Genomic DNA, 26,189 nt, shown 5'->3' with positions numbered 1-26,189 from the left:
TCCAGTGGGGGTGAGGATGCAGGAGATTTGCTGGGGAGTTCAGGTTTCTCTGGACGGTTTTTATTTGACTCTCATTTTTGATTCACCACTTCCTGTGGTGCAGACTTTCCACCATACTGACAGCAGGATTTCATTTGGGTAAATGTCCAACCTGGTTGTAGCTTTACTTTGTAATTCATTGTGACAAGCTGGATTTGTTTTGTCTTTTTTTGGGAGATTTTTGACAAAATAATATAGGGTTATTTTTTTTCCATCACAAGCCTGTTACAGTGGAGTTCACGAAAAAGGACATCTGTCAAACCAATCAGCAATACGTTCTAAAACAACACCATTCAATGCAGTATACGTCACATACAACAAGAAAATAAAGAGAAATTAAATAACATACTTTTAGATTTAAAAAAAAAAAAAAAGGGGTAACTCTTGGCCTCACTCTACCAGTTGGCGCATTTAAGCACTCCTTTTTAATTTAATTTCCTAACATTTCAGTCATAACTTTGCAGTTCAACAGGGAGGATTAGTGTAAAACTTTATGTGTCCGCCTGGGTGGTTTTGCTGCACGCAGAAAAGAGTCAGAGGAAAGAAAATTGGACACACACATTATGATGTGGGAGTTTCATAAAACATATATTGACTGAGCTCCTAAGTCAAATTAACGACCAAGCCTGGGACAATGTAATGTCCAAACCCTCCAAGCTCTCTGCTGTGGCGTCAGGGTCATCCTGGGTCTGTCGGTGGGGGGAACAGAGTTTAGAATAAGGCTGACTGGGCGAGTGACCACAAACACAGCTCTCCCTGTGAAATTCCACCGTCAATAGGGGCTTTTTTCCCCGGTGCACCACAACCCTCCGGAGACCCTGTGTTTGCGGAGACTGAGAGCGAGAAAGAGACAGAGTTGCACTGCTTGAAAAGTTCCCTGTCCGAGTACTGAGAAGATGAGATTAGTTGTTACAAAATGTGCGGCACGACAGTAACAATGGGCAGTATTTTCACAGTATACTGTACCAGAAAGGAAATGCCTCTAATGGCTATTTACTATGACAGAAATAGGGAGTAAAACCTGAGCAAATTTGGCTCCAAAAACCTGATATCTGATAACCTTTACCTGCCTTACAGACAGGAAATGTTGGATTTACCAGTTGTTTACTCCACAGCGTTGCGGAGTAAGGTCACTCCGCACATACATTCTGGGATAGGAGAAAAAAAAACCTCTGGGTTGTTTGCATTTCTTTAAACCAATCACAATCGTCTTGGACACTATATTCCGGACGCAGCGTCGGTGGCTCTGCAAAATGGTCTCGGGAAGGAACTTGTTTTGATGAAACATTTGCAAAAGAAAGCGCCACATAAAATATTAAATGAAGTTAACTGTTCACACAATACAGTAACGTGAGCTATTTAAATTAGCTGGATACATGGTTAAACGTCATTTGCTCTTACCAGTGTATCACCGTGTGTCCATAGCTATCCCCACAAATCAGTCCCAAGATCGGGCAACAAGCAGGCCTGCCTTGTCGCATGATCTAAATCTTCTTCAAAACTTGCCATTTTCGGCTTGTAGCTTGCTAGCTCGAAGTTTGTTGTGTTATATATCTTTTATGTGCACGTTATAGGTTTACAAAGTGAAAAAGCCCAAAGTCCACCCCAAAGGGACTTACCATCTCCAACAGAAAACACTGTTCACAAACTACTCCAAACAGCTCTGTTGTAGTCCAGCCTTTACTTCAGAGACAAACGTGCGTCACTTTGTAACACGTTATGATGCTTGTCTAGCACGTCATACTCTGCTTCTGACTGGCTAGTAGTCCTTACCTAGCTACTGCGCATGTGCGACTCCCAACAAAGATGGACAGAAGTGAGATGCCTCACTTTGTAGCTAAAACAGACGGCTCAACACACAGGGTGAAAAGGGGAGCTGCAGCAATGTGCAGTACAACAAATAGTGTTTTTTGAAAATTAAACCATGTAAACCTATTCTGATATAACCTAAAATACAGTTATGAACCTGAAAAAGAGCATAATGAGCACTTTAATAAGCCCTGTAGTTAAAATGTCTTTATGAAAACCAACTTGATCCCGTGGTCCATATTTTCACCCTCTCAGGTTGGGCAACACTTCTTTCAAGAAATACACGTACTGTAATTCATCTGTTTTATGACTCAACACGTCACAGGCTAAAACCAAACAAAGCCGTGTGTGTTCATCTCCATGCCTACACTCGGTTCACTTCAGTATTTACACGAGAGCAGAGCACCATCTTGTGGTGAAGATGAATATCTTTGTCTTGCATGGAGACTTGCAGCAGAATAAATAACAAAACTGAAATTATTGTCTTTGGCCCTTCAAAATCCAAAACTGCCAACCTTGGTCCCCTTGCCCCTCTATGTTAAATCCCACGCACGTAACTTGGGTGTTATTTTTGACTCCCATCCTAACCTGGAGAAACCAATATCTGTTGTAAAGACCAGTTTTTACCAATTAAGAATAATTTCCAAACTCAAGTCTGTTCTGTCATACAATGATCTGGGAAAAAGTCATCCATGCCTTCATAACCTCCCGCCTAGACTATTGTAACTCTCTCTACTTTGGTCTCCCTCTGACTCTGGTGGCACGGCTTCAGATGGTCCAAAATGCAGCGGCTAGGCTGCTCATGAACACAAAAATGTCTTCACGCCCTGTCCCCCAGCCACATATCAGATATCATTTATCCCCACGTAGCTCCAAGGTCCCTCAGATCCTCCAGCCAAGGCCTCCTCCATGTCCCACGGTCCTGGCTTAAGCAAAAAAGGTGACCAAGCCTTTTCTGTTGCTGGCCCTCAGCTGTGGAACCGACTGCCACCTGACATCAGAAATGCCCCTTCAGTAGTGATATTCAAAGCCAGGCTCAAAACTCACCTTTTTACATTGGCCTTCCCGGCATCTTAATTGTCTTATCCTGCTAGGTTTGTAATTAAGTGTTTGTCTTTTGATGTCGTTTTAGCCTAAATCACTGATTTGTAAGTGTATTTTATTTTATTACCCTGTGGCTAATGCGCTATGTACAGCACTTTGGTCAGCGCGAGCTGTTTTTAAATGTGCTATAGAAATAAACTTTACTTACTAAATTCAACCGACAGAATGAGATTTTTGCCACTTTTTAAAAACTTATTTCAGACTCCTTTGCTCAGGAAGAAGGAGAATTAATACGAGACCATCCGTTTTTCACACTCAATTTTATTCAACAGTTTAAAAAGATGATTGAAAACAAAATCAGCGTACAAATGAACACACCGAGTGTACAATAAATTGTTGGTGTCATTAATCACCGAGGAATCTCCATGTCACAACCAATATACAGACACATTTGAATGGACATTTTGAAAAACAATGTTTGAGATTTCTCTTTAGTGAGCGCTCTATGGCTTGTTTTCTGTGTGAAAGCTTTATTTAACTGCAATACCCTCTGGGAAAATGAGTTCTTGGAGAAGAGCAGGGATGTATGGAGTGGTACTGGTTGTCACGTAAGTATAAAATAAATATCCCCGGCCTATTATGGCTTTTATCACCAGCGTAATAACCGACTTCGAACGCAAGTCGCTTCCACCCGTGTGTAACATTACAAAAAGTCAAGTCTTACATGTGTTCAGAAGTGTAGACATGTGCAAACATTCTAATGAGGGCAGGACAAAGTGTGTAATTTTGATTGGTGTCGGTTTGCATTGCTCCTGACTGGAAAACACTAGAACACCAAAACTGAATGGGAGAAATAAGCAAACTGCATCCATTGAGGAAGATGCAGGGAAATGAGCAGAAGCTCTGCAAAAAGCTAGTTTGTGGACTTTGAGTTTTTTATTTTTTTATTTATTTTTGTCAAACTCTTTGAGGTGCTTTGTTTTTCATAGATTGTCTCCTCCAAATGCCTGAAATTTTAAAAAAGTAGCCTTGAGCACAATTTTTACAACCTTTCCTAGCCACTACTCCCGAAAAAAAAGAATGTGGGTGCTAAACTTCTTGTGAATCTTCACAATTTTCCCTTTTAGTCTTTACTACAATAAGAGGCGGAACTTGCAGGCTGTGCCAGGCACTGGGCTTAAACTTTAACTTTAACTGCTAGAGACACACTGTAGTGCAATTCATAGCTTTAGGCAAGCTAAATCAACACACAAGTGCTATGGTGTATCCTTAGCTTAGAAGGCTCGCAAATGAATAGATAAGAAACTACCATCTTAGATGTGCTATGTTAAAAGCAGCACTGTAGCCCTTAATGCTCTTTTCACAAGTGAGAAAGTACTTTGAGTTCCAGCTGGCTACTTGCGATATTTTGATCATCATTTGCTACGGTTTTCTTAAGCTGACTGTTCACGGTGGAGACATCTCATCTATTTAATAACACATTAAAAGGGAAACGCACATTATTGAGCGTTTGTATGCCCTTCCCCCTATAAATCTCTCTTTCGCTCTCTCAATATGGAGTGGCATACAGTATGGAATTGCTGGTGGTAAAAAGGGATTGGTTTTGGAAAAATACAACCCTCAATGAGAGGATTCCTTCTGGAGTTCTGTGAAAGTGGCAAACTAAGGGACACCTTGAGCCCGTTTACATTCTCGTAATGTGTCACATGTTGTAGCGTATAGTTGGAAAAGGAGTTGAAACTCAGAGCAAGCGTAGGGACAGACAGCGCTATAATGAGGACAAACGTCCAGCTCAATCCAGCAAGGACACTGTAACACGAGGCACTATCGATGAAGTTGTCAACGGAGCTTGCACCCCCCCACAGCAGCTCGATGATACCTTTCACAGCCGAGACGTGCAGGGCAGCTTGCAAAATGGACACAGGGAGAGGAAAATCTTATTTTTTATTTTTAATGTTTAGATATTTACTCTGTGAACTATGAGAGCCAATCTGAAGACGACAGCTTGGATATACATTTCAAAAGTGACAAACGTGACCATTTTTGACAGAGGCATTGGATTATCTGACACAGGCGTCAGATTACAGCAGGCTCGCACCTGCAGATTGACCTTTTTTTAACAATACTCGTAAACTGGTGCTCTATGAAATCTGTAGAGTCTGAAAAAAAAAAAAAAAAAAAAAAAAAAAAAAGATATGAGGTCTATGTCTATTGTATTGCACATACAGAGGAAAAAAATGCTTAGTCAAGTTTGCATACAATTAGATTAGGAAATATTCCCAGGGAAAAAAAAAAACATTTGTAAAAGGAAAGCAAATGAAAAGGTTGATTGTGATTAGCTTCAAGGCTGAAACTGGATAGAAAAGAGACCCCAAACAAATGTTTTTATTTAAACATTTTCATTGATGGGGTGAGCCGTGGCTCGGTTAGGTTCCACTCTGATGGTTTTTATTTCATTCTCTCTAAGACAGGAGCAGTGAATGAAAAGATTCTTAACCCTTACTTGGCCTGAATATCTATTCTGGGATGTAACCCAAATTGACACCAACATGACCTGGAAGTGACAGTCAGGCCAAGAAGCCGAGTAGGGACTTTCGCATCTTTGCTGCTTTACCCGTTGGGAATACACGTGGTTTGAATTATCCTCTTTGAAATTTCTAGTAGGTTGTGCAATTTCAAAAAAGTCCTCCGCCAACGAGGTCGTGTTTTCAGTTTGCTTGTCCGTTTTTGTCAAGGAGGATTCCGATTTAAAAAAAACACTATACTTGGCCGGATTTCCATGAAACTTGTTGGAAGGGTGTCGCGCGGACCAAGGAAGCTCCAATTACGTTTTGTAGCGGACCCGAATCACAGAGCATATAACGCAAATGGATGGACACGTGGTGTCGGAATGATAGGTGAAAAGTAGTTCCCGAAAATTCACGCGAAAAAACACGTTTGCGTTCTCCGGGGTGCCCTTATATATTTGCTTTTGTTTTGAGTAAGATTCACAAACCAATATAAAATTCAAGTGTCCAATATTTAGGGAGGCTGTACTCAGTATTCAGAAGAAGAAAAAAAATGGCTGCTTCCACACGGTTCTCGCAGACTGTTCCCCCGACTCGCCAAATAGGGACCGGCTACCAAAACAAAGAACAGAGAAGCACGGATTACAACACACGCATGCACACACGCACACGCCATTACTGAACTATTTCTTTCCATAGAAAATGTTTGTTTACTGTTATTTTAGTACAGCCCCTTTTGAAGAAAAAAAAATTATTAAAGTTTCTCAAATTCTTCATTTTGCAGGTCTAAAATATTCAGGTCAAAAAGTCTAGTTGCTCAAGTTGGATAAATTCAGACACCAAAATTCAAGATGAAAAATTTAAGCTGGAACATTCATGCTACCAAAGAGCCTGAATGGAACCGATCACACTCTGTCCTATCAGGTTACTTTCGTTCAGTCCTGCGAGCCAAGTTCAAACGGAACTGTATCCCGTGTACACTTGAATTGTATATCCGGATATGTCAAACCCCACCCCACCCCCCAAAAAAAGAATTGTGATCGGTGTCATGTTGCTTTATGTGCCAACACACTGCTCAGAAAAGCTGCCATGTAGTCTAGCATATAACTGAAATCATTGTGATTTCAGAGTTCAGATAAATGGCGTGCTAGGATTACTTACATATGATCCATGGGAGCAAGAAACTAAATGCAGCTGGGATTGATATTCACAGTGCTTAGACAAAAATGGGATGGGTCACATTTGAAAGGGAAATATCTGAGCTGCAGCGTGAATGTAGCCACAGTGTTTTACCACGCACACGGTCAGGCCTAATGGGAACTTAGCAGCATAAATTCAAGGCAATTTTTGTGGCTGACGCGTTTCACTGTGGTTGGTGACAAACCTGGTGGAACAACTCAAACAACTGTGCAACAATGGTCAGTCACCGCAGCTGTACTTCTATATACACAGTCTAAAAGGCAGGTCGTGCGTCAACCTGAGAAACAGGCTAAATGGCTTGTTCAAAGACTGAATGTTTCTTGACCGGTTCCGTACGAGATTATTCTTGTATCTAGGCAATTTTACATGCCCCCACTTCCCTACCTGGAGAAGTCACTTAACTAAAAATTACCCGGAGGAGCCGGACGCGAGAACGCAAATGTCAGAATCAGTTGGACCGGACGTTGAACCAACTTTACATTGCCAGCTCCCCTCGCACAAAGTCTGTGTAATGTCCAATCTCCACTCCGGCGAGTGGCAGTGTTAATGACATTTCTATCATGGGGCTTGCGCAAAACTGGAAGAAAAGAAACCTCCTACAGGGAAAATAAAAGGTTCAGCTGGTGTGTGTTAGGGACGAATCCTTTGTCATCAGACAAATTCAGGGGACGGCAAGAGGCTCCGTCGTTTTACGACCCAATTATGAATCGGCTACGTGTCCCTGTGGCGTAATCCTATTCATGTCCTGTCGGCTGCGCACTTTACCTAGGCACCACCCCTCGTCTAAACCAAACAGAGTTATTGCCAGTAAGCGGAAACGCATGACGCGACAATCTGCTGTTGTGCGCAACAATGTGTGAAATGGCAACTTTGGACATTGTCTGCGCCTAATTCGGTGGACATTAACCGGAGTTCATATGAGAAAATGGCTTACTTTTAAAAATTATTCCAAATCCGTGTCCCTTTAAACAATTGTTTGATGTTAACACCAAAACAAATGACTTCCTGTAAAGAGGTCCAATGAGAATCGACATCTAATTCGACAGTTCTTTGCGGCCCTCAGCTCATCGTTTTGGTTCACCGCTCCATATAGACTCATAATGGCTCTTAATCGCACATATGAAACGACAGGCAGCCATTTGTGGCAAACAAGCTCACACAAGCAGTCTGAATGCTGGTGAAGAAAGTCAAACATCAAGCGAACAAATGTGACAGTTTTTTTTTTTTTTTTTAAGTTATTGGACCACATCGAGCATAAAAAGGCGAATGAATACTGGATTTACATTCATCAGGTGGTGAAAACAAAGGGACAACAAGGTCTGAGCAACTGAACCGACTACATCATGGCTGTGTTGCTGCCCCCTAGTGGTCTGGGGTGGTTATAAAGTGGTCAATAATGCAGCTTTTAAGACAATAATTTGGGCATGAGGAATTTCTCTTTTTCGATACTTTATATGACCAGAAAAACAGTCTCGTCTCTGTGAGCTACGTTTAAAGTGAAATTATATGGGCCAAATACATAATTTCTCACACACACACACACACACACACACACACACACACACACACACACACACACACACACACACACACACACACACACACACACACACACACACACACACACACAATTTGTCCGCAAGATTCATGAAATCATCATTTTAAAAAAGAAAAAAAAGAAAAAGGCAGCAGTCATAGCTTGGATCGATGTAAGAGTTCCTGAATCTAAAAAAATACAGAAGGCTTAGCCTTGCGGTACAACTAGCGTCTGCAAGACATTAAACCCTTTTTGTTTCATCTTGTAGAAGGCACACAAACTACCACAAAAAGTATAGTAATAATCTTCAAATGTGCAAAAAAAGCTCAGTTTACATTATTTCCTCGATAAAGAGAAAGAATGTGGGTGGGAGAGAAAAGAGAAAAAAAACAAAAATGTTCCGTATCTCACTCTCTGCCTCCCCCCTCCTCTTTCTGTGGAGGAGAAAGAGGATTGCGGTGCAGAGTCCGTGTGCGTCACAGTAGAAATGTGCTTTAGAACCAACCCAAAACACCTCTGCATTTCTTCTTCCATTGGCACTTAGTTAGTGTTAGTGCAGATTACAAAAAAAAAGGGGCAGAGGCAGCAGCAGGATGTGCACATTGTCTGTGGTTGACAAGTTCTGTTTTTACTTGGAGATAAGGGGACGAGGATCTTCAGAGTTGGGGTGTGGTGAATGGATTCCCTTAAAAGAACAAGCCAGCAGACCCCGAGAGTGATACAATGACACGTAGTAGGTGAAAGAAAGCAGCACTTTTGAGTTTCTCCCTCATTATTATTATTTTTTTTTTTTTTTAACGCTACAAAAGTAGTGTTGTACCTCCACAGTACGATTTTATTTCAATAACAGAAACTGTTCTCAGAAAGCGTAAGTTATCCAGAAAAAAAGGACCTTTAAGTGTCTGCCACCCACCTCACTACCCTCCATCCATCCATCCATCCATCCATCCATCCATCTATCTATCTATCCTCTGGGTCCTCAGGTAATTCAGGCGCAGGAGAGGCGGTGGTTGACTGCTTTGGGGCTCGGAGAGCCTGCGGGTTGACGATGACCTGGATGACAAAGTCCTTCTGGATCTTGGTGTCCTGCAGCCGCGTCTTGTCCGTGAGCAGCTTCCCGGAGAAGAACCAGCGCTGGTGGGCGCCGTCGATGTCCTCCTGGGCCTGCAGCTGCTTCTTCAGTAGCCCTATGGTGTCCCCCATGCTGGCGCTGAGGCGCAGGTCCGTGCCCGTGGACAGTCGTACCTACGGCCAAACAGGACGTGTGGAAAAATAAAACACACAGGCAAAAAGAGACGCAAGTGAAATTTGTCTTTGAAGGAGAAGTAAAGACGGCAACTTGTAATATGATATTCTTTAATAGATTATTTCCCCTAGAATTGATATTTCTTTTTTTGTACCAACGACTGACCTACAGGTTTTCTGTTCTATATGGTTCTGCCGACTACACATCATATCCGTTTCCAGCTAAACCGAGCGAAAGCACTTTACGAATGAAATAAATGTCTGACTGACTTGTGACGTGCATTGTTTTTTAGAAAATTTGATTTCAGAAGTGTCTCGACGTATTGTCTCTAGAAGTGTATTATTCAACTTTTGTTTTTGTTAAAGAAGGAAAAGAAAATGGCAATACATATTGAATCGGCAGCCATACGTTGTGACAGAATCAAAATGGGGACCAAGTTTATTGTCCCGGTCCTAGTTCTTAGATGATACAGGGACATATAGGACAGCCAAAACATGAGTCTAATTGGTGGGTTACCTTTTAATAAACATGTTGATGACATATTTCAACAATTATATTGCATTTGTTGGAAGACACACAACTTCCAATAAATTGAGAAAAAACAACAACAACCAAGTAGGTCCTTTAGGAGCTAGGTTTGTCACGGTACCTTGAGCTGGAACTCCTTCTTGGGTGCTACAGGGGGTTCGGGGCTATCGCTGGGGTCGTCGTCGCTGCGCTCTGAGATGAGGTTGATGGGTGGAGCCAGGCAGTAGACCGGCAGCTGGTAGCGGTTCCCCAGTTCGTCGTAACACTCAGCGAGAGTACCTGTAGTCCAAGAAAACAGGACACGTTGTTTCACTGACCTTGGTGTGCGAGTGTCTTTTCCCCAGACATTTCAGATGCTAGGTAGGGCTGGGTATTTGTGTTTACCAATACCAAATCAATACCAATATGGTGGCTTCGATACTGGTTCCAAAACCATTCTTTTCCCAATACCAATTACAATGGCTGAGCCTAAAAACTTAAGAGAAAAAAAACTTACTGAGGGGCTGCTATACAGACTTGAAACATACAGTCTATGGCTAGCAAACTAGCTGACGCGCTCTCTTCTACCTTACACCGCTCCGTAGCCTACTGTTGAAATCACTGACTCAGATAGTCATCATTGCGTTTTGATGGTCATTTATTGATCACAATGTTCTTCAAATGAACGTGCAAGAATCCATGTGTCCATTAAGCTTCATCAACAAACCTTTACACATCCACATGAGCACTGCGGTGTGTAGCGATTTGATGCGGTCAAAAACTGTTTGTGCTCCCCCGATTAACAGCACCCTCTTGTTACCTGGTGAAAGGTTCCTATATAAATAGACTCATCACTCAAATGCACACTAATGACACCAGTGGACAATTTGTGTCCTACACCCAAAACAAATTAAAAAAAAGGCTCTTACACCAATTTCATGAAATCCATTTTAACAAAAAAAAAAGTTACATTACGGCACAAATCTTTTCATTTCTTTTTTGCTCCTACTACGTGTCTCTGTGCGTAACATAGGGTTTTTCCTGCCTGCCGCTACGACGTGTAACGTTATAAACGTAAACAGCCAGTCCCAAGCATAAGTAGATCTTGGTAGAAGCATGCTGCATGCTTATTGGCTCACTGACTACGTTTACATGCACATAATATTCAAGTTTTTGCCCTAATTCCGAAAAAGACGATATTCCGACTAAGCGGTTTACATGGCTAATGAAAGTAAGTATACCACTAATATTCACGTTTACATGTAGCCGTGCAAAATATGAATTTTTTTTTCAAAGTTTTCCAGCGGTGGTGGACGTGTTGGACCGTGCGAACGCAGTGTCCCTCTTTCATTCCTTGAACCAGCTTCTCGAAAAGGTTGGCGTAGCGATGTGCACGCATTTCCAAAAACCTGTTGATATCCAAGTCTTTGATAATGTTTAAAAGTAGCTCGCAAACTGTTGGCTGGTTGGTCTGTGTACAGCAACCATAGTAATGCACAGAGCTGACCATAAGCCGTAAACAGGTAAGAGGCTGTAAACTGCGGTGAAAAACCCAGATTGAGACTCCTATTCCGAATGTGCTGTATACAGTACATGTCCAAAGAATGCCTCTAAAACCCGAATATCCCACGTCTTAATCGGAAAATGCTATTATTCGGAATAATTTCATATTCTGAATAATAGTGGAATATTGGTGTGCATATAAACATACTGACTGACGTGGATGAGATTTCCTCCTTAGGTATTGAAATCAGGTATTGAATGACAAGGCATTTTTTGATACTATAGAGAAAATTTGGTCTGTGCCTAAAAAGTATTGAATTCGGTACCTGGCCCTACTGCTAGGTGGTGTTGTTATTTTGTTGATGAGTTTTCTGTCCTTACCATGTGGCAGTGTAATACTGGCTCCGTCCACTATAGCCTGGGCCAGCTCGTGGTCGTTAAACTCCAAGGCCACGGCCGCAGCTTTCAGGGCATCCCAGATCTCCTTCCGGCCCTCAAAGGCTGGCGCTGTGTCCCAGAACTCGTCCCGCTTGCTCCGTAGTTGGCCCTCGGTCATCGGATAGTCGCTCTTCCACTTGGGACGATCTTTCTTTAGAGGCTCGTTACGTCCTGGGATGGGAAGGAACGGCAAGGGAGGATTGGTACAGGTAGTGAAAAGATTTAACGATTTATAGTGGTTGAATATAAAAATGACAACTGAGCAACAGAGAGATAGTGACATTTACTGACAAACAGGGAAGTACAGAGCATTAAAAGTGTCCAACATTTACAAGATATAAAGATACATACATTTCTGTGTGATGCTAAAATATTTTCATGTTAAAAAAGGTGCTCTAAGCGATGTCACGCGTTTTTTAGGCTACAACATTTTTTGTCACATACAGTAAACATCTCACTATCCGCGACCTGCCTGTCCCCTGAACACACTGTAAAAAAAACGAAACAAACTGGCCAACCTGCGCCACCAAACATAAACAGTGTTCCAGCCTGTTGGGTTTATAAAATGTCAGAAAATGGTGAAAAATGTCGATCAGCGTTTCCCTAATCACAGGATGATGTCCTCAAATGGCTTTGTGTTGTTCACATCATCATAGGACATTCACGTCATAGAGCAGCGAAGAAACTATTATTTACAATATTCACATTTAAGAAGTTGGAATCCGAATTTTTTGCTTTTTTTCCATTAAAAAAAATAAACCGATTCATTGATTATGTAAATAGTTGCCGATTCATTTATTAGTTCGACAACTAATTGTTTGATCTTTACAGCTCTCGATAGGGGATAATATTTTTTCGCAAATCTGCTGTTGGTAATTTATAAGCTTACACACATACCTCAGAAGTTACTTTATCAATATAAACATTTTGGCATCCTGAGGAAAAAAAAATACAAAATTCAAATGTTAGCGAAGAAAGCCTGAAAGCATCATATTAAGGTGCAGCATTTGTGTACCCAGAAAAGCACCACACGATGCAAAGAATAGGCAAACTGATTCGTGAATAACACGTCGTTCCCATTAATTCATATCCTTTGCTTTCATCTCTTAACATATGATCAACAGAGCCGGCAGAGGAGAGAAACGCTAGCTGTCACCAGAGACAGAGAACATCCCCCCCACCACCCCCACCCCCACCCCCCATGTCATCACAATCTAAAATTAGGAGGTCATTCAGGGTTTGCAATATACATGAAGCATGTGGAGCATATATCTGTCTAACCTTACCTGTGTTTCCCACCATGCAATATTAAACCCAAAGCTCACCTAGGCCAGGAGAGCACTTCTATTAGTGGATGTCTGAGGGTCACGCTCAAAGACAACACGCGGCCAACATTTCCTAACTGCGTGTCAATCACTGCTCATGCACACGCATTCATTCTCCCTTGTGGTGGGAGGGGCTTAGGGAGACCGCTTTGGTTGTCGATGTTCACATTTTTTTGGCTAAGTCCTGGATCTTCGCAATCCTACCTACGGCACCTTTAACTGAAAGTCCTGCATTGAAAATGTTACTTAAGTAAAAAGTATGTACGTATTATCAGGAAAATGTATTTTAATTATTAGAAGTAAAAGTACTCTTAATGTGTAAAAGAATTAGTAACTAAAGCTGTCAGATGAATGTAGTGGAGTAAAAAGTACAATATTTCTCTCTGAAAAGTAGAAGAAGAAAGTGGCATGAAAACAAAGTACAAGTAGCATTAACAGTAACATGCGTACTTAAGTACTTGAGTAAATATATTTTTTTACATTCCACCACGGACCTTTTGCGCAGTTAAACATCTGAACATTGCCTGGTAATTCTGCAAGCTATGGCCAAAGGACACCACAATTTACCACAACCTGCAATTGTCTGGTGTCACATTTTTCCACTATGGGTAGTACTTTAACACAAGAGCTTGTGGTACAATGGTGGGTTTTCTTTTTGTTTAAATGGTCGCCAAACTGCCAAATGACTTCAGTTTATTTTGTCAAAAAAAAAAAAACATTTAGTGCTTGTCAAAAATGTCCAAACGCATGCGAGGCAGAGATGTCAGTCACCGAGGAGTGGAGGGATGGAAAATGGAAGAGGAGTACGAAGGAGACAGAACACATCTAAGAGGTTGCATTTCTTTGAAACAAATTATTTATAGTGCAGGCGGCTTAGGAGGAGTAATTTGGAGGACATGGGGTGGTGTAGGATTAGCACTAGTAGAGGAGTAAAGCAAAGGGACTTCCTCGCTAGCAATCAGCCAAAGTAGGTAGTGGACATATTGTGTCTATATGGAAGACACATGGGCTTTGAAGTGCAATATCTATCCTAATGTGGTTCATATATTAGGCCTGTGTAACAGTTATTACATAATTGTCTTAACCCTGCTGTTGTCCTCGGGTCAAAGTTGAATCTGATTCTATAATCCAAAGGTTTCTTTCAACCAAATTGTCAAAGAAAATAACGTGGATGGTTCCATACAACCATTACTCTTCACAAGTAAAATAAATGATCAGTTCACTACTTCCATTGAATTTGGGTGTTTTATTCAATCATATAGCATTTGAAAAATAAAATTAAAACAAGTGTTGAAAAAAAAAGTGACAGAAATGTTCAAAAAAGCTCAAAAAAACGCAGAAATAAAAAAGTAAAAAAAATAAAACGACAAAAACATCGGAAAAAGTGACCAAAAACTTGGAAAAAAGTGACAATGTCTGGAAAAGTGAACGTGTGTCGAAAAAACAACAAAATGTTGAAAAGTTTGAATTTCAAATTTTGACCCAGGAAAACAAAAAGTTGCTTTGGTGACGGGAAGCCAGTTTTTTTTACATAATCGCGGTTTCTTTCTTTAACCGCTATTAATTGCTAACATTAGCGAAGTCTTAAGGTGTATGGTAATGGTTGATTTTAGTTAGATATACCAAATTGTAATTATATAAGTGATTATTGGTCAGACTTTTTTTTTTTCTTTTTTTTTCTTCCACATGGGACGATTATCAGGTTTCACTAAAATCAGTATCGCCCCCATAAAACAAGTTTTGTTGTTTTAAAATAATCGTTTTTACCTTTGTTGAAATGTTAAGTTGTGAGATTTAGAAGGTCTGGTAGGTTAATTGTGCTCCCGTCGGACAGAGCAATGTGAGCTGTCCGCCTGCAGGAAGTAGCTTCATATTTGGACAAGAGTGGTATCAAGCTTCTGACCCAACTCTCTGCAAGAAATGGAATAAGCGCATTTACCAAAATGTCCGACTGTTCCTTTACATAAGGGTGCACTTTGTTAATTTTGCTGCGTATCTATTTATAAGGTTACGCTTACAGATAGAGATACTTTATTTATCCCGAAGGAAATTAAGGTGTCCAATAGCTTATACACATAGGCACACAGACAATATGACATCCACGCACACATACATACTATATACACCGGTGTGGAAAAAATGCAGAAAGGTGCAATGGTATCATAGTGCAATCACTCCAGACCAGGGTAGTCCAGGGTAGTTTGTGTGTGTAAGTGTATAAGTGTATTATATGCAGTTTGGTGCACATGGTTTAATCTAAGGAATATGATATCTCTTGTTACACTTACTGTTATCCTGTCATGTGCATAAATGTCTTGCTACATATTGCTTATGGCAGAATCCACTCCACTGTTGACAAATCATTAAAGTTGGCTAAATAATGTCATGTGAGCTACTCTGTAATTCCAGCTGTAGCGTTTTAATGACCCCCTTCCTAACACGAGGGCTGAACGAGATCTGGTTCTCTCTCTTCATGCCACAGAGTCAACACAAGGTCTACAGAGTAGTGTTCATCCGATACTGTTTTTACAACGGCCAAGGACGATATTTAGAGGAGCGGGGCGACCAATGGACGGTCTGTTCTTCTGCCACTGTATTGTCACCGTGTCCTCCAGGATTCCAAGAGAGTAAACCGTTAGCTAAACTCTATACAAAAGCAAAATACAGAGCAAAACCCCCTGCCGAATTACGAGTTATATACAGTATTATATGTTAAAACATTGCACAGAAAAGTAATAAATAAAATCTAAAATATATATTTTTTTCCATTTTATGGAAATAAGTGTGGTGCGGTGGACTGTGTGTGTGAAAAGCGGGAAGTAACGAAAGGAAGTCAACAAATGATGATCTATCAAATCTAACTGAGGCAGACCAAAACAGAGACATGAAGCAATGCATTACAGACACATGACGCAATATCAGGGTGTTATCATCCAGCTGGGCACATAAAAAAAAAAAAAAAAAAAAAGTAAAAACATGGGCCATGTGATAAAGCTATAGTGAAGCGTGTTGTATTTATTGCGCATTAATGAAATGCCGCCATGAACAAAGTAGGAGCGAGGATCATATAGCAGGCTTCTGGGTGCGTATGTCTAACAAAACAGCACACCCAACAACCATAGGTGGCTATTGAAGGATTACTTGCTTCTGTGGCAAAGAATGTGCGACAACACATAATGTTTCTTTGGCCCTGCAAAGACATTTAACAGCCTCTCACATTCCCCTGACATGAGGCTATGTTAATCAAGGCGGGGTGTTTTCTCCGTTTCTCTTTAAAAGCAGACACAACGGTGATCTGGAGCAGATGGATAGAAAGGGAACCAGACACCGACTGAATCTAGGGCTGCACAATTAAATCGCAATTGTATCAAAATCACAGTATGGACTAGCACAATATCCAAATATATCTATATATATTTGTTAAAGGCAAAAACATGTGTCAAAGTAGTGTGGTGCTGCAGAGACGTCCCGGCCTACAAATCGTATCCTACAGACTAAAAAAAAAAAAAAAAAAAAAATGTATCTTTGTTTGGTACAGATCCTAACAAAAAAAAAGTAATTAAATAAAATAAAATCACACTTTAATCATTTCATTTTTTTTTTTTTTTTATATTTTTCAATGAAAATGAGGATAACAATACAAAAATGATGATTCTCTCCCTCCCATATTGTGAATCATATCACACTATCAATCACAATAACCGCAATTAGATACTTTCCTCATATCATGCTGGCCTAACTGAATCTACTGTATGTATGACTGTATTTCCTCAGGGCACACAAGCACTGACATACATACACTCCCAACATGCATGCACACACAGCTGGTTATCTTATCATCACAAGGGTGCGTTTGGCTTTCTGCACCTACAGATAAAGTCGGCCTCTGCACCTCGACAAAGTCCTGCGTAGCGTCCATAATGTCACTTAAGAAAACTTTCTCAGCGGGACTCAATTTAAAATTTGCCCTGTCACAGACTTCTGACAAGACAGCACAAAATATTTCACATACAGCTCTTTACCACTGACTGACCCCATCAGTGAGCCAGGCAGACCTCTTCATTTCCCTATGGAGCGGAGTGAACAGACCAACTCCCGTTGACTTTGATTACTTCAATGTTCCTGTTCTACAGAATATCTCAAACTATGCTTTGACTTAAGGTCAATCTATTCTGGGGATCAATGGTGGGGAAAAAAAAAAAAAATTAGGATTTATATATTATATCACACTATCACATTATACCACTTCCAAATTTGACCAAATTATGATCAAAAAAAGGGAGTAGATAAATAAACTCGTCAGTGCTTATTGTCTGTTGTCATCAAACTATGTAATGATGAAACAATTACCTTACAAATATTTCAGTACACCAATGTGTTATTACTTGATGGCCAACGTTTACGGATACCAAAAACTATATACGATCTGCTGCAATACGCTAAAATGAGCTTGGCCAATTCATCAGTCACGTTCTAAGCTCAAATACATTTTCTGCCTGTTCTTGGTGATTAAAAAATGTCCAATGTGTGGGAATTTCTCCTATCTAGCGTTGAGATCATATATCGCAATCGACTCTCTCGCGCCACGCAGTTCAAAGTACGTATTACAGCCTTCAGGCTTCAAAAAGCCAGTCTCTTGCTCCTTTCAATATCCTTTTTCTTTTTCTGGGCGAAGAAGACTCCTGTTCCTGAAATTTGGATTTTGAATACGTGTGGTCCTCCATGTTTCCTTCTTCAAACTTGCCGGGGCCGGGAAGCTACAATACCCACTAGCAGCATTAGCAGCACCTGTGAGTTTATCATGTGACAGCGAAAAACGCAAAAGGCGGAGCAGTATGTCCTGTATGTCCCTTACCGGCTAACGTATTTCAAGATGGCGCATGAATATGGAGCATCTACCATAGACTGTATATAAGAATGGACCAACAGATCCCGTTGCTCTGGACGGAGACCAGTGAAGGATATTAGAAGCACTTTTCCGGTGAGCGCTGAGCGTTACTGCGCAGCCTCCAACTGAGCTTGAAGACGTGACGTGAGCAACCTGTCTGAAAGTTGTAAATCTTCTGGTAGCTGTGCCAAGAGAAATCTCAATCATTCCCAATCTTGCAGAGACGGAGAGCGAAGGTATATGTAAAGAGATAACATGGGCACAGGCTAATTAAAATATGTGCTAATGTAAGTCGAAATTGCTTGCAAGCTTCCCCTGTACTATACGGTAATTCCTAGACTATGCGACAGTAAGTCGCGTGGTTATCACACAATCGTTAGCCTATTTTTACAAAAACGTCTGCTATGGCGCCATAACGTGAGGTACAAAGTAATGGAGCCTTTTATACATTGTCGTGTTTCTTTAGAAATAAACAATGGACAAATAGTCTTTAAACGCTTCAGATGTAAAGTTATTCGCTGTCAAAGTGACGTCAAAATGAATGCTAGTCAGTGGAATGCTAACGGGAGGTGATCGCTTTGTAGCATCAAAATGGCGCCGTAGGAGGTTCGAGTTCTGAAGCGAAGCTTACCCCCTTTGCTTCTACCCCAGTTCATGCAAATGTAAAATTTCAAGCCAAAAGGAATACTTGGAATTGATGGTGGAGGTAAATATTCATGAAAAAAAAATGAAAAAGGACAAGCTTGTGAACAGGCAACCAAGATTTTGATAATGAGCAACTAAACACGTTACACACTGGACCTTTAATGATCGCTAGAAAACCTAGTGGTGAAGTCTTGAAATGTTTAGTTTTGTCCAAATCAACAGACCAAAATGTAAAGATAAGATAAACCTTTTTAAATCCCTGAAGGGATATTCAGGAAAACCAGAAAATACAGTTGCGATGCGTTAAAGATCATTTCAGCTACCTGAACGCTACCTGTACATGCAATATTTTATTTGCGGTCACCGTTTATCAATGCCAACAACCACTTCCACTTTGTCCTCCAGACATACTAGTAGTCATGTTGTCCCAACACTGTTCTACCAGTTTACTTTAGCCTTGGGGGATGCAAATTAAGTTTTTTTTTTTTTTTTTTTTAAATCCCTCAGGTAATGCAACGCAGAGTCAAATCCTGGACATTACAACACAAAACAAAGAAACAAGGATAACAGATTCAGTCCCCCTATCAAGAATCCAGTCAATGACGCAGCAGGACAGGATGTGACTTGTTTTTTTTGGATGGAAGCTTGGTCTAGTAGGGAGTGTCTGTTAATTCCAATCAGGGTGGGAAATTACCACGAGCCACTGCCAAAACCCGGGGGGAACCTTGGCGCCGATGGCTTGAACGTTAAATACTCTATCCATGGGCTACTTTGGCAGGAAACAAATAAAGACTAAATTATTTTTGAAGGTCACATTCTGCTCTAAAAATCAATATCAGATTGATGCATTTTGGAATACAGCCGCGTGGCCAGGGGTAGGAAGAAAAGTCTCCTTCCCTGATACTAAATGCACAAAGCTGGAATCATTCTTAAAAAACGTTCCGTCTCTCCTGATGGTTTAAATTGGAGACAATTCCTGTTGGAAGAAGACGGACTGGAAAACTTTCCATCGGTAAAGTTGGAAGAAACAAAAGGGGACATAACCTGCATCCAAAATGAACAACAGACACATTCAGTCGCTATAGAGGGAACCTTCAGTGTAGCGGATGTGGGACAGTAATGCAACTGGCTGCAATAAATCACTTCCACCGTTTTACTTTTTAGTAAAATAAAAGGCTATATCTTGTATTGGTGTAAACTGCTGGGGTGTCTGGTACAATTGACCAACTTATTGACCCTTGGCAGAGATTTTTAACACATCTCGGAAAAAGGGCCTAAAGGTCGTTTCCCATCGTGAGTGAGTCCATAACAACGTTCATAAACACGAAGGTCTGTAAAGCCTATAATAGTCCAAGAAACGTTAAGCATTTTCACGTGTCACAACATATGTATAACACCATTCTACAACTCCGGCTAAATATCATCGACATTGTGGTCTTGGGTCAGAGCTATGCAGAAACTTTAGAACGTCTGCCAAATTCAGCTGACGCCTGCGTCATGCAGTTTAGTCTGGTTGTACATTTAACATTTACTCTTGCTAAGTGCTGAAGCAGAAATCCAAATTGCATCAGTCACCATCAAAGACAAGTGTAAGGAGAACAAAAACGGGGCAGTTCGCCAGTGTTTATCTTTAGAAGAATGTTATCTTCCGGGAAGGTAAGTAATGGACGTAATGACCTCAAGTTCCCGATGTGAAAAATCAACATATCCGCAGCTTTGGGAAGCAACGTAACCTCTGCTTCCGTGTTGCCATTTACAAGAACAACAACAAGTAACAAGTCCTGCTCGGTCACTACATCCACATTAAAACTGCAGTGTGATGTGGTGTCATCACAGGGCTACCATACTACCAATTTTAAAGATAGCAGTTGGCCCAACAAGCTTACTGTTGTCAGATTAAGTGTGAGGCTTGAAATTGTTGGGTGAGAAGATAGTCTGCCTTGTTATAGGTGCAATGTCAGGCAAATGTAGGCATAGTGTGGGTGAATTTGGCTGTAATCTAGGGATGGGCGATATGGAGAAAATCAAATATCACAATATTTTTGACCAAATACCTCAATATCGATATTGTAGTGTTGAAACAGCACAGAGTTATTGACACCACATTCTGTGTGCTGGCAACATAGCAAAGGAACTGTTTTCCGCAAGGAGTGACAAGAACAAAAGTAGCAAGAAAAAGCAGACCGGCTGGTGTAACTGCATGGCATTTAGACGTACAAGTAAGATTGTGTCTCCAGTAAATCAGAAAGAAATCTGACTGCCTATCCAACATCCCAAAATGCAATACTGATACCCGTCACTGTCGTCATGCTATAATTTGCTGTTGTGTAATTTCTAATAGCAGGCACTTCAGCATTCGTGACTGTACACTATGGCTACTTTCAGACTGCAGTCCAAAGTGGCCCAAATCCTTTTACCTCAAAAACCCTCGCTGCGCCCACTCTCCCCGCGGGGACCCGCCTGTAAACACGGACCAACGAGTTTAACGCGCTCGCAAGTCGGGGTCGCCCCGTGGTGCAATGAAAGTGAAATTCGGCGTGCGCCGGCTGAGGTGGGATCCCGGTCCCTCGGGGTCGGGCGCACCACCGGTCCGAGTCGCCGCACCGCCGGGGAGGTGGAGCGTGTGCGAGGGCGAAGCCAGAGCGGTGGAGGCCCGTAGCGGTCCTGACGTGCAAATCGGCCGTACGGTCACACAGACCTCTTTAGTGAAGTTGCAGCCATAACCCCGCAAATTTGTCTCTCTTTCTCTTCAGTCTTCTCCTCCTCAGCACCTGCGCATGGCTGCCATTACACAAACATTTTAATACAAAATAAAAAAAAATAAAAGCTGAATAATAAATAAAAATGCTGACTTCCTCCATAACCTCCCTAACTTTAGTGCAACAGGGTGCTGAGTCTGATGTCATTGTTATTGTTCTTTTGCGCATGCGGGCCAGTTCAAAACCGCAAACAGTTCATACTGGAATCTGATATAGGCCACATTTTAAAAAGGTAATGTGAACAGCCAAACAAAAAATCGGACCTGAGCAAAAAATCAGAATCAGGCATTAAGACTTGCGGTGTGAACGTAGCCATATGATCTCTATCTAATCGACTCGCATGAGTATACAAATTGGTCCGAGTCAGTTTTATGTAGAGATGATATGTAGTGCATGCAGAAAGACACCCCCAGAGTGACGTCCCAAATAGTCCTCTGTTCTTCTGTTTAGCAGCAGACAGGAAAACAAAAAGGTGAGCAAGGAGGTGAAACCCAATCACAGGTGGTCACTTGAGATGCATTTGAGTCCCAGTGCATTTTGTGCACTTCAATGTGTGTTGTACTGGACTGTTTTGTCACAGCAGGGGTTAACACACTGAACTGGCAAAATGTGTCAAAATGCGGCATGATTTAGCAAAGCATTGATTTAGGATAAAAGTACACAAGTGGAAGGTATAGCCAAGTAGTGGTGTTGCAAGAAGTTGTTGCGAAATTTTTATGATTTAAGGAAGCGCCGAATATATATAGCTACCGTTGTACACAAACTAATGTCTTACCTCCTCGTCCACCGTTCCTGGACGAGCCTCGGCTCTGTGTGTCCTCCCAGCCTTGCCAGTATCTCCCCACACATCCTCCCATGGTTAATGGGCTGCAGATTGTATCCACGCGTCGTACTAGCTGAACAGGGGGCCCATCACGGACGAAGACGATTAACTAGGTCCGATGAGGAAGACGGGTTGCAAACCTATGGGTCATCCGTAGCAGCTTACACGGTAACGAGAGGATGGTCGATATAGCGCTGAGCTGACCTATTACCTGTAAGATGGTGACTTAAAATGCGTTTTCTCTCTTCAGGTATCAGTGCTGTTTGTGTTGTGACACGACCCCACAAAATTCAAAGCTTTTGGCCCGCACTAGCTACCTGAGTTTGCCAAATCAGCAAGCCGCCGCAAGATCTTCCAAACCGCTTTTTGAAATGTTAGGATATAACCAGCATTTCCCTTTTAAGTTGGTCTAGTTGTAAATGTCCAGCAGTCCAAACAGCGCGCACCTTCCTCGCTAACAAGCTAACAGGGCCAACCAGCTAAGTTAGCTCCTAAAACATCAGTAAACACAAACTTCCGCGCACTCCCGACCATTTCCTTACACGTTTAGTTTATTCCAAATGCAGTTGATAGTTACAGTTCCTCGCAGACCATGGTGTACCACTTCTATTCTTTGACGTTGTCTCCAGAATTATTATTCTTTAAATCCCCCCCAATGTCGCTTCCATGGTATGGTTGCTTCCCTCTCCGCTGGTAAAAGGTGACTAGCGGCGGAGCTAGCGCACCCAACTTTTTTTTACGCCTGCGCGTAAGCACGCAGGCAGGTGTTGGGTTCCTTTACGTCAGGAGCCTGCAAATAAATTCGACACCGGTTGAGGTATCACATAGCTATTAAATGCAGCTACTATGTTTTATTGTTTTGAGTATATTATTTTAATGATAATGGTAGTGATTGCTTTCAAAATGTTAACAGTACAAAAGCCCACAGCCTTTGTGAAAATAGAGACGGTGTAATAGATAACAACAAATGATTCCACGCTAGGCTGTACTGTGTACTCTTTGCTGTTTTTGGAAGTCGGACAGCACCTGAAGGCAGCACCAAAACTAAGCGTTTTATTTCCAACTTTCTCAACTTTCAGAAAACATTTAAATTTTAAGCAACATACAACTCACCCAAATGGGCTCAATGAATTATTGCATTGTTCGTTAATGGTCCTATTATATAAAGGTTTATGTTAACATTAACCACTTTTTTTGTTTTGTTCCCCCCCCCCCTCCTAACTTTTCGCGCATGCGTATTCTCAGTTGAGTTACAGAGGCATGATGGCTGCTGACAGTACCTTGCTGCTTTCTCTGGTGGAGGAATTTGTCTCGGGACTACAGGACAGCAAGGCTAAAGATACAGCAACAGGTAAATAAATATTCGTATTTTCCTCGAGACCTTTCCACAGCAGCTCGTTGCGAAAAACAAGCCGTAGAAGCTGCTGAGCTGCCGCTTCAAGGATGCGCAACACTGCACAATGGTTAACGTTAACTAGCTAACTAAGCGCCACAATATCCTGTGTGGTGTTCACTCTCATGCAACTAAAACCCACAGGGTGTGACACCGGTCTGCTCATTTTTATCGTCACTAGCACACGCCAAATCTATACCTAACGTTTAATTGTATTGTCATTTGACTAATAATGTGGATTTTGGTGCTAGCCCAGTGTGGTTATACCGCATGCTGCCTGCTAGCTGCTGTGTGTGTGTCCGAATGAAAACATCCTGTCAATGAACTGTGCACCTTTGAACCCCACCGATGCTGCTAGTTAATCTGTACCACTACTAGAGATAACCTAGTTATGTTTGTGTGTTGTTATACGTTTTCTGTGTACGTTTGTTAGTTATCTTATCAATTATTTGCTACAATTCACTAAACTTGGCTCTTCTGTTCAGGTGTCAAAGACGGCAAGTTTACAGTACTACAGCTGGTGGAAGCACTGGGGTAAGCTATTAACACTTTTCCAATATTACAGCGATAACCTTGTGTTGTCTTCACCGTCGTCCATGAACGTGTCAATCCTGGTAAAAATTGAAAAAATGTTGGGAACTTTTTTGACATTTTTTTTTTATGCATTTGGCGCTTTTTCAAACGTTTTTGTCCCTCTTTTAAACGCGTTATTTTTTTTTGATGGTCAATAAACCTAATAAAATGACATTATACTTAATTTTTGATTTTGAAAAAAAGCAGATATTATCAGTATATCCTTTTAGGATTTTTTTTTAGCAGTTGGGGCAGGTCCGAAACACCTCCCCCGATCCAGCCCCCTCCCCCATGAAACGGAACTGACACTTCGCTGCAATACAAACCAATATATTTATTCACCTCTATTCACACACACAATGAGGCATATTTTCAGTTTTGATTGAACTGTATTTTTTTAAATTACCATATAGGCCAACTTTGATCTTGACATATAGGCTAAGCATTCTGTAGCAAATAACAATAAACCCACTATTAATTGCATTATCTTAATGCAGTGTAACTATATAAGATAATATATAATATTTATAATAATGCACCTAAAATACAAACGTGAGCAAGGGCGTTGAGCAATCGCTATTATATCAAATCAACAGCCACGTGCAATTTAGCTCGCAGGTGAAGAACACAAACAACGAAAATCGCCAGTTAACTTAATTTAAATTTGCAAGACCAGGCTTAAATGAACTGACAACATAAGTTATACGACTTACAGTTCTCAAGGACGCACACACATGATCTCAACTGGCTTATCATCCGGACAGCGTCTCTTTTTCCTTCCTCCCTTTTTCTACAGAGTGACCGCGCTATTCTCCGACATGCACTCTAACAATGCAGCCCTATTTTTGATAGACTTCTATTCACTAGAAGGCATTAGTTAAATTTAGAGTCGCTGTTATGGGAATATTTAATAATTAACATTTTCATTGCATTCCCTGTTATAGACCGAGTTTGACCAGCTCTCAGTCTCACACTCGAGCCAGAGGAGTCCAGCTTCTCTCTGAAGTTTTACAGGAGTGCTATGGAATCCTTACAGAGACAGAAGGTACACATCTTCTCTTATACTTTGTAGAAAATCTATCCCACTCTCTTCTTCACTCTTTGTTAGGATTCTAGATGCCATAAACAGTACTGACATGCTATTTGGGTGCAAAACCATCATCTCAGTGCCTTGTTGGCTGATGGCTAAAATATTGAACTATTAAAAAAAAAGTATCAAATAAGTGTTGCCAGTGGTCTTGCAGCAGTGGTGTAGTCTACGTGATATGCAGGTATATGCAGTATACCTACTAAGAAGGATCCAGGATTTCCATATACCCACTTAAAAATGCCCAATGACATATAACGACATACTTTGCATTGTAATTTTTTTGTACGTTTTTTTTCCTTCTTGACATAGGCTAAATAAATTCCCCCCCACCCACCAAAAGGCCCATCCTTGCCCATATATACAGTATAGGCTCATACATATACAGTACAGTATATCCACTACCATACATTAGACTACACCACTGTCTTGCAGGTCTACATGAACATATTTATTGTAAAGAGTGATATTTTATCGCACATCTCTCTGTCTCTGTTCTCCCCCAGTGGAAGTGCTCATTGCCTTCTATGAAAACCGTCTAAAGGACCATTACGTCATCACGCCGGCTGTTTTACAGGGGCTCGGAGCGCTGGTGAGTGTCTGCTCATTTTTTATAACTGTTTCTTCATCTATTACCAATTTGTATAATATTTTTAACTGTGTCTTTATGTCTTGTGTAAAGCACTTTGAATCGCATTGCTGCTGAATTGTGCTATACAAATAAAATTGTCTTGCCTTGCCTTGCTGATGCATTTTCAGTGACGACAACACTAAAGATGAACTGTGTGCTAAATGTTCAAGTTAGATTGCTGCTTGGCAGGTTTGACAGAATCATTTTGAGAAGCTCCAGTCAGATGTGATAGCTG

The 26,189-nt window shown here is 41.2% G+C and overlaps 2 protein-coding genes across 3 annotated transcripts in view; one reads left to right on the top strand and one right to left on the bottom strand.

Moving 5' to 3' along the window:
- Positions 1-3,193: 3,193 nt before the first annotated feature.
- ubtd1b (ubiquitin domain containing 1b) lies at positions 3,194-22,994 on the bottom strand. The gene is made up of 4 exons (XM_028567437.1): positions 22,223-22,994; positions 11,774-12,001; positions 10,032-10,189; positions 3,194-9,381 (listed from the first exon to the last, which is right to left on the bottom strand). Exons 1-4 carry the CDS (start codon positions 22,302-22,304, stop codon positions 9,097-9,099), a joined length of 753 nt encoding a protein of 250 aa, XP_028423238.1. The 5' UTR covers positions 22,305-22,994; the 3' UTR covers positions 3,194-9,096.
- The window catches only part of mms19 (MMS19 homolog, cytosolic iron-sulfur assembly component), a 28,352-nt gene continuing 24,419 nt past the window's right edge, over positions 22,257-26,189 (top strand). The window contains exons 1-5 of one of the 2 annotated variants that reach the window (XM_028567435.1): positions 22,257-22,438; positions 23,516-23,621; positions 24,149-24,197; positions 25,181-25,281; positions 25,830-25,915. In XM_028567435.1, coding sequence (XP_028423236.1) covers positions 22,310-22,438; positions 23,516-23,621; positions 24,149-24,197; positions 25,181-25,281; positions 25,830-25,915 — 471 coding nt within the window. In that variant the 5' untranslated portion in view covers positions 22,257-22,309. Of the gene's footprint in view, positions 22,439-23,063; positions 23,088-23,515; positions 23,622-24,148; positions 24,198-25,180; positions 25,282-25,829; positions 25,916-26,189 lie in introns of those variants that run through there. The other variant, XM_028567436.1, reaches the window with a different exon arrangement.

The sequence above is a fragment of the Perca flavescens genome, chromosome 21 (assembly GCF_004354835.1).
Source record: "Perca flavescens isolate YP-PL-M2 chromosome 21, PFLA_1.0, whole genome shotgun sequence".
Classification (NCBI taxonomy): Eukaryota; Metazoa; Chordata; class Actinopteri; order Perciformes; family Percidae; genus Perca; species Perca flavescens.
This window is presented reverse-complemented; position numbering and strand designations above follow the sequence as displayed.

Excerpts from the sequence above, each read along its gene's own strand:
- ubtd1b (XM_028567437.1), bottom strand. The coding sequence starts at position 22,304 with ATGGGAGGATGTGTGGGGAGATACTGGCAAGGCTGGGAGGACACACAG. Across the intron at positions 12,002-22,222 it reads CAGGAACGGTGGACGAGGAG|GACGTAACGAGCCTCTAAAG; the intron begins GTAAGACATTAG and ends TTCCCATCCCAG. Across the intron at positions 9,382-10,031 it reads AGAAGGAGTTCCAGCTCAAG|GTACGACTGTCCACGGGCAC; the intron begins GTACCGTGACAA and ends GTTTGGCCGTAG.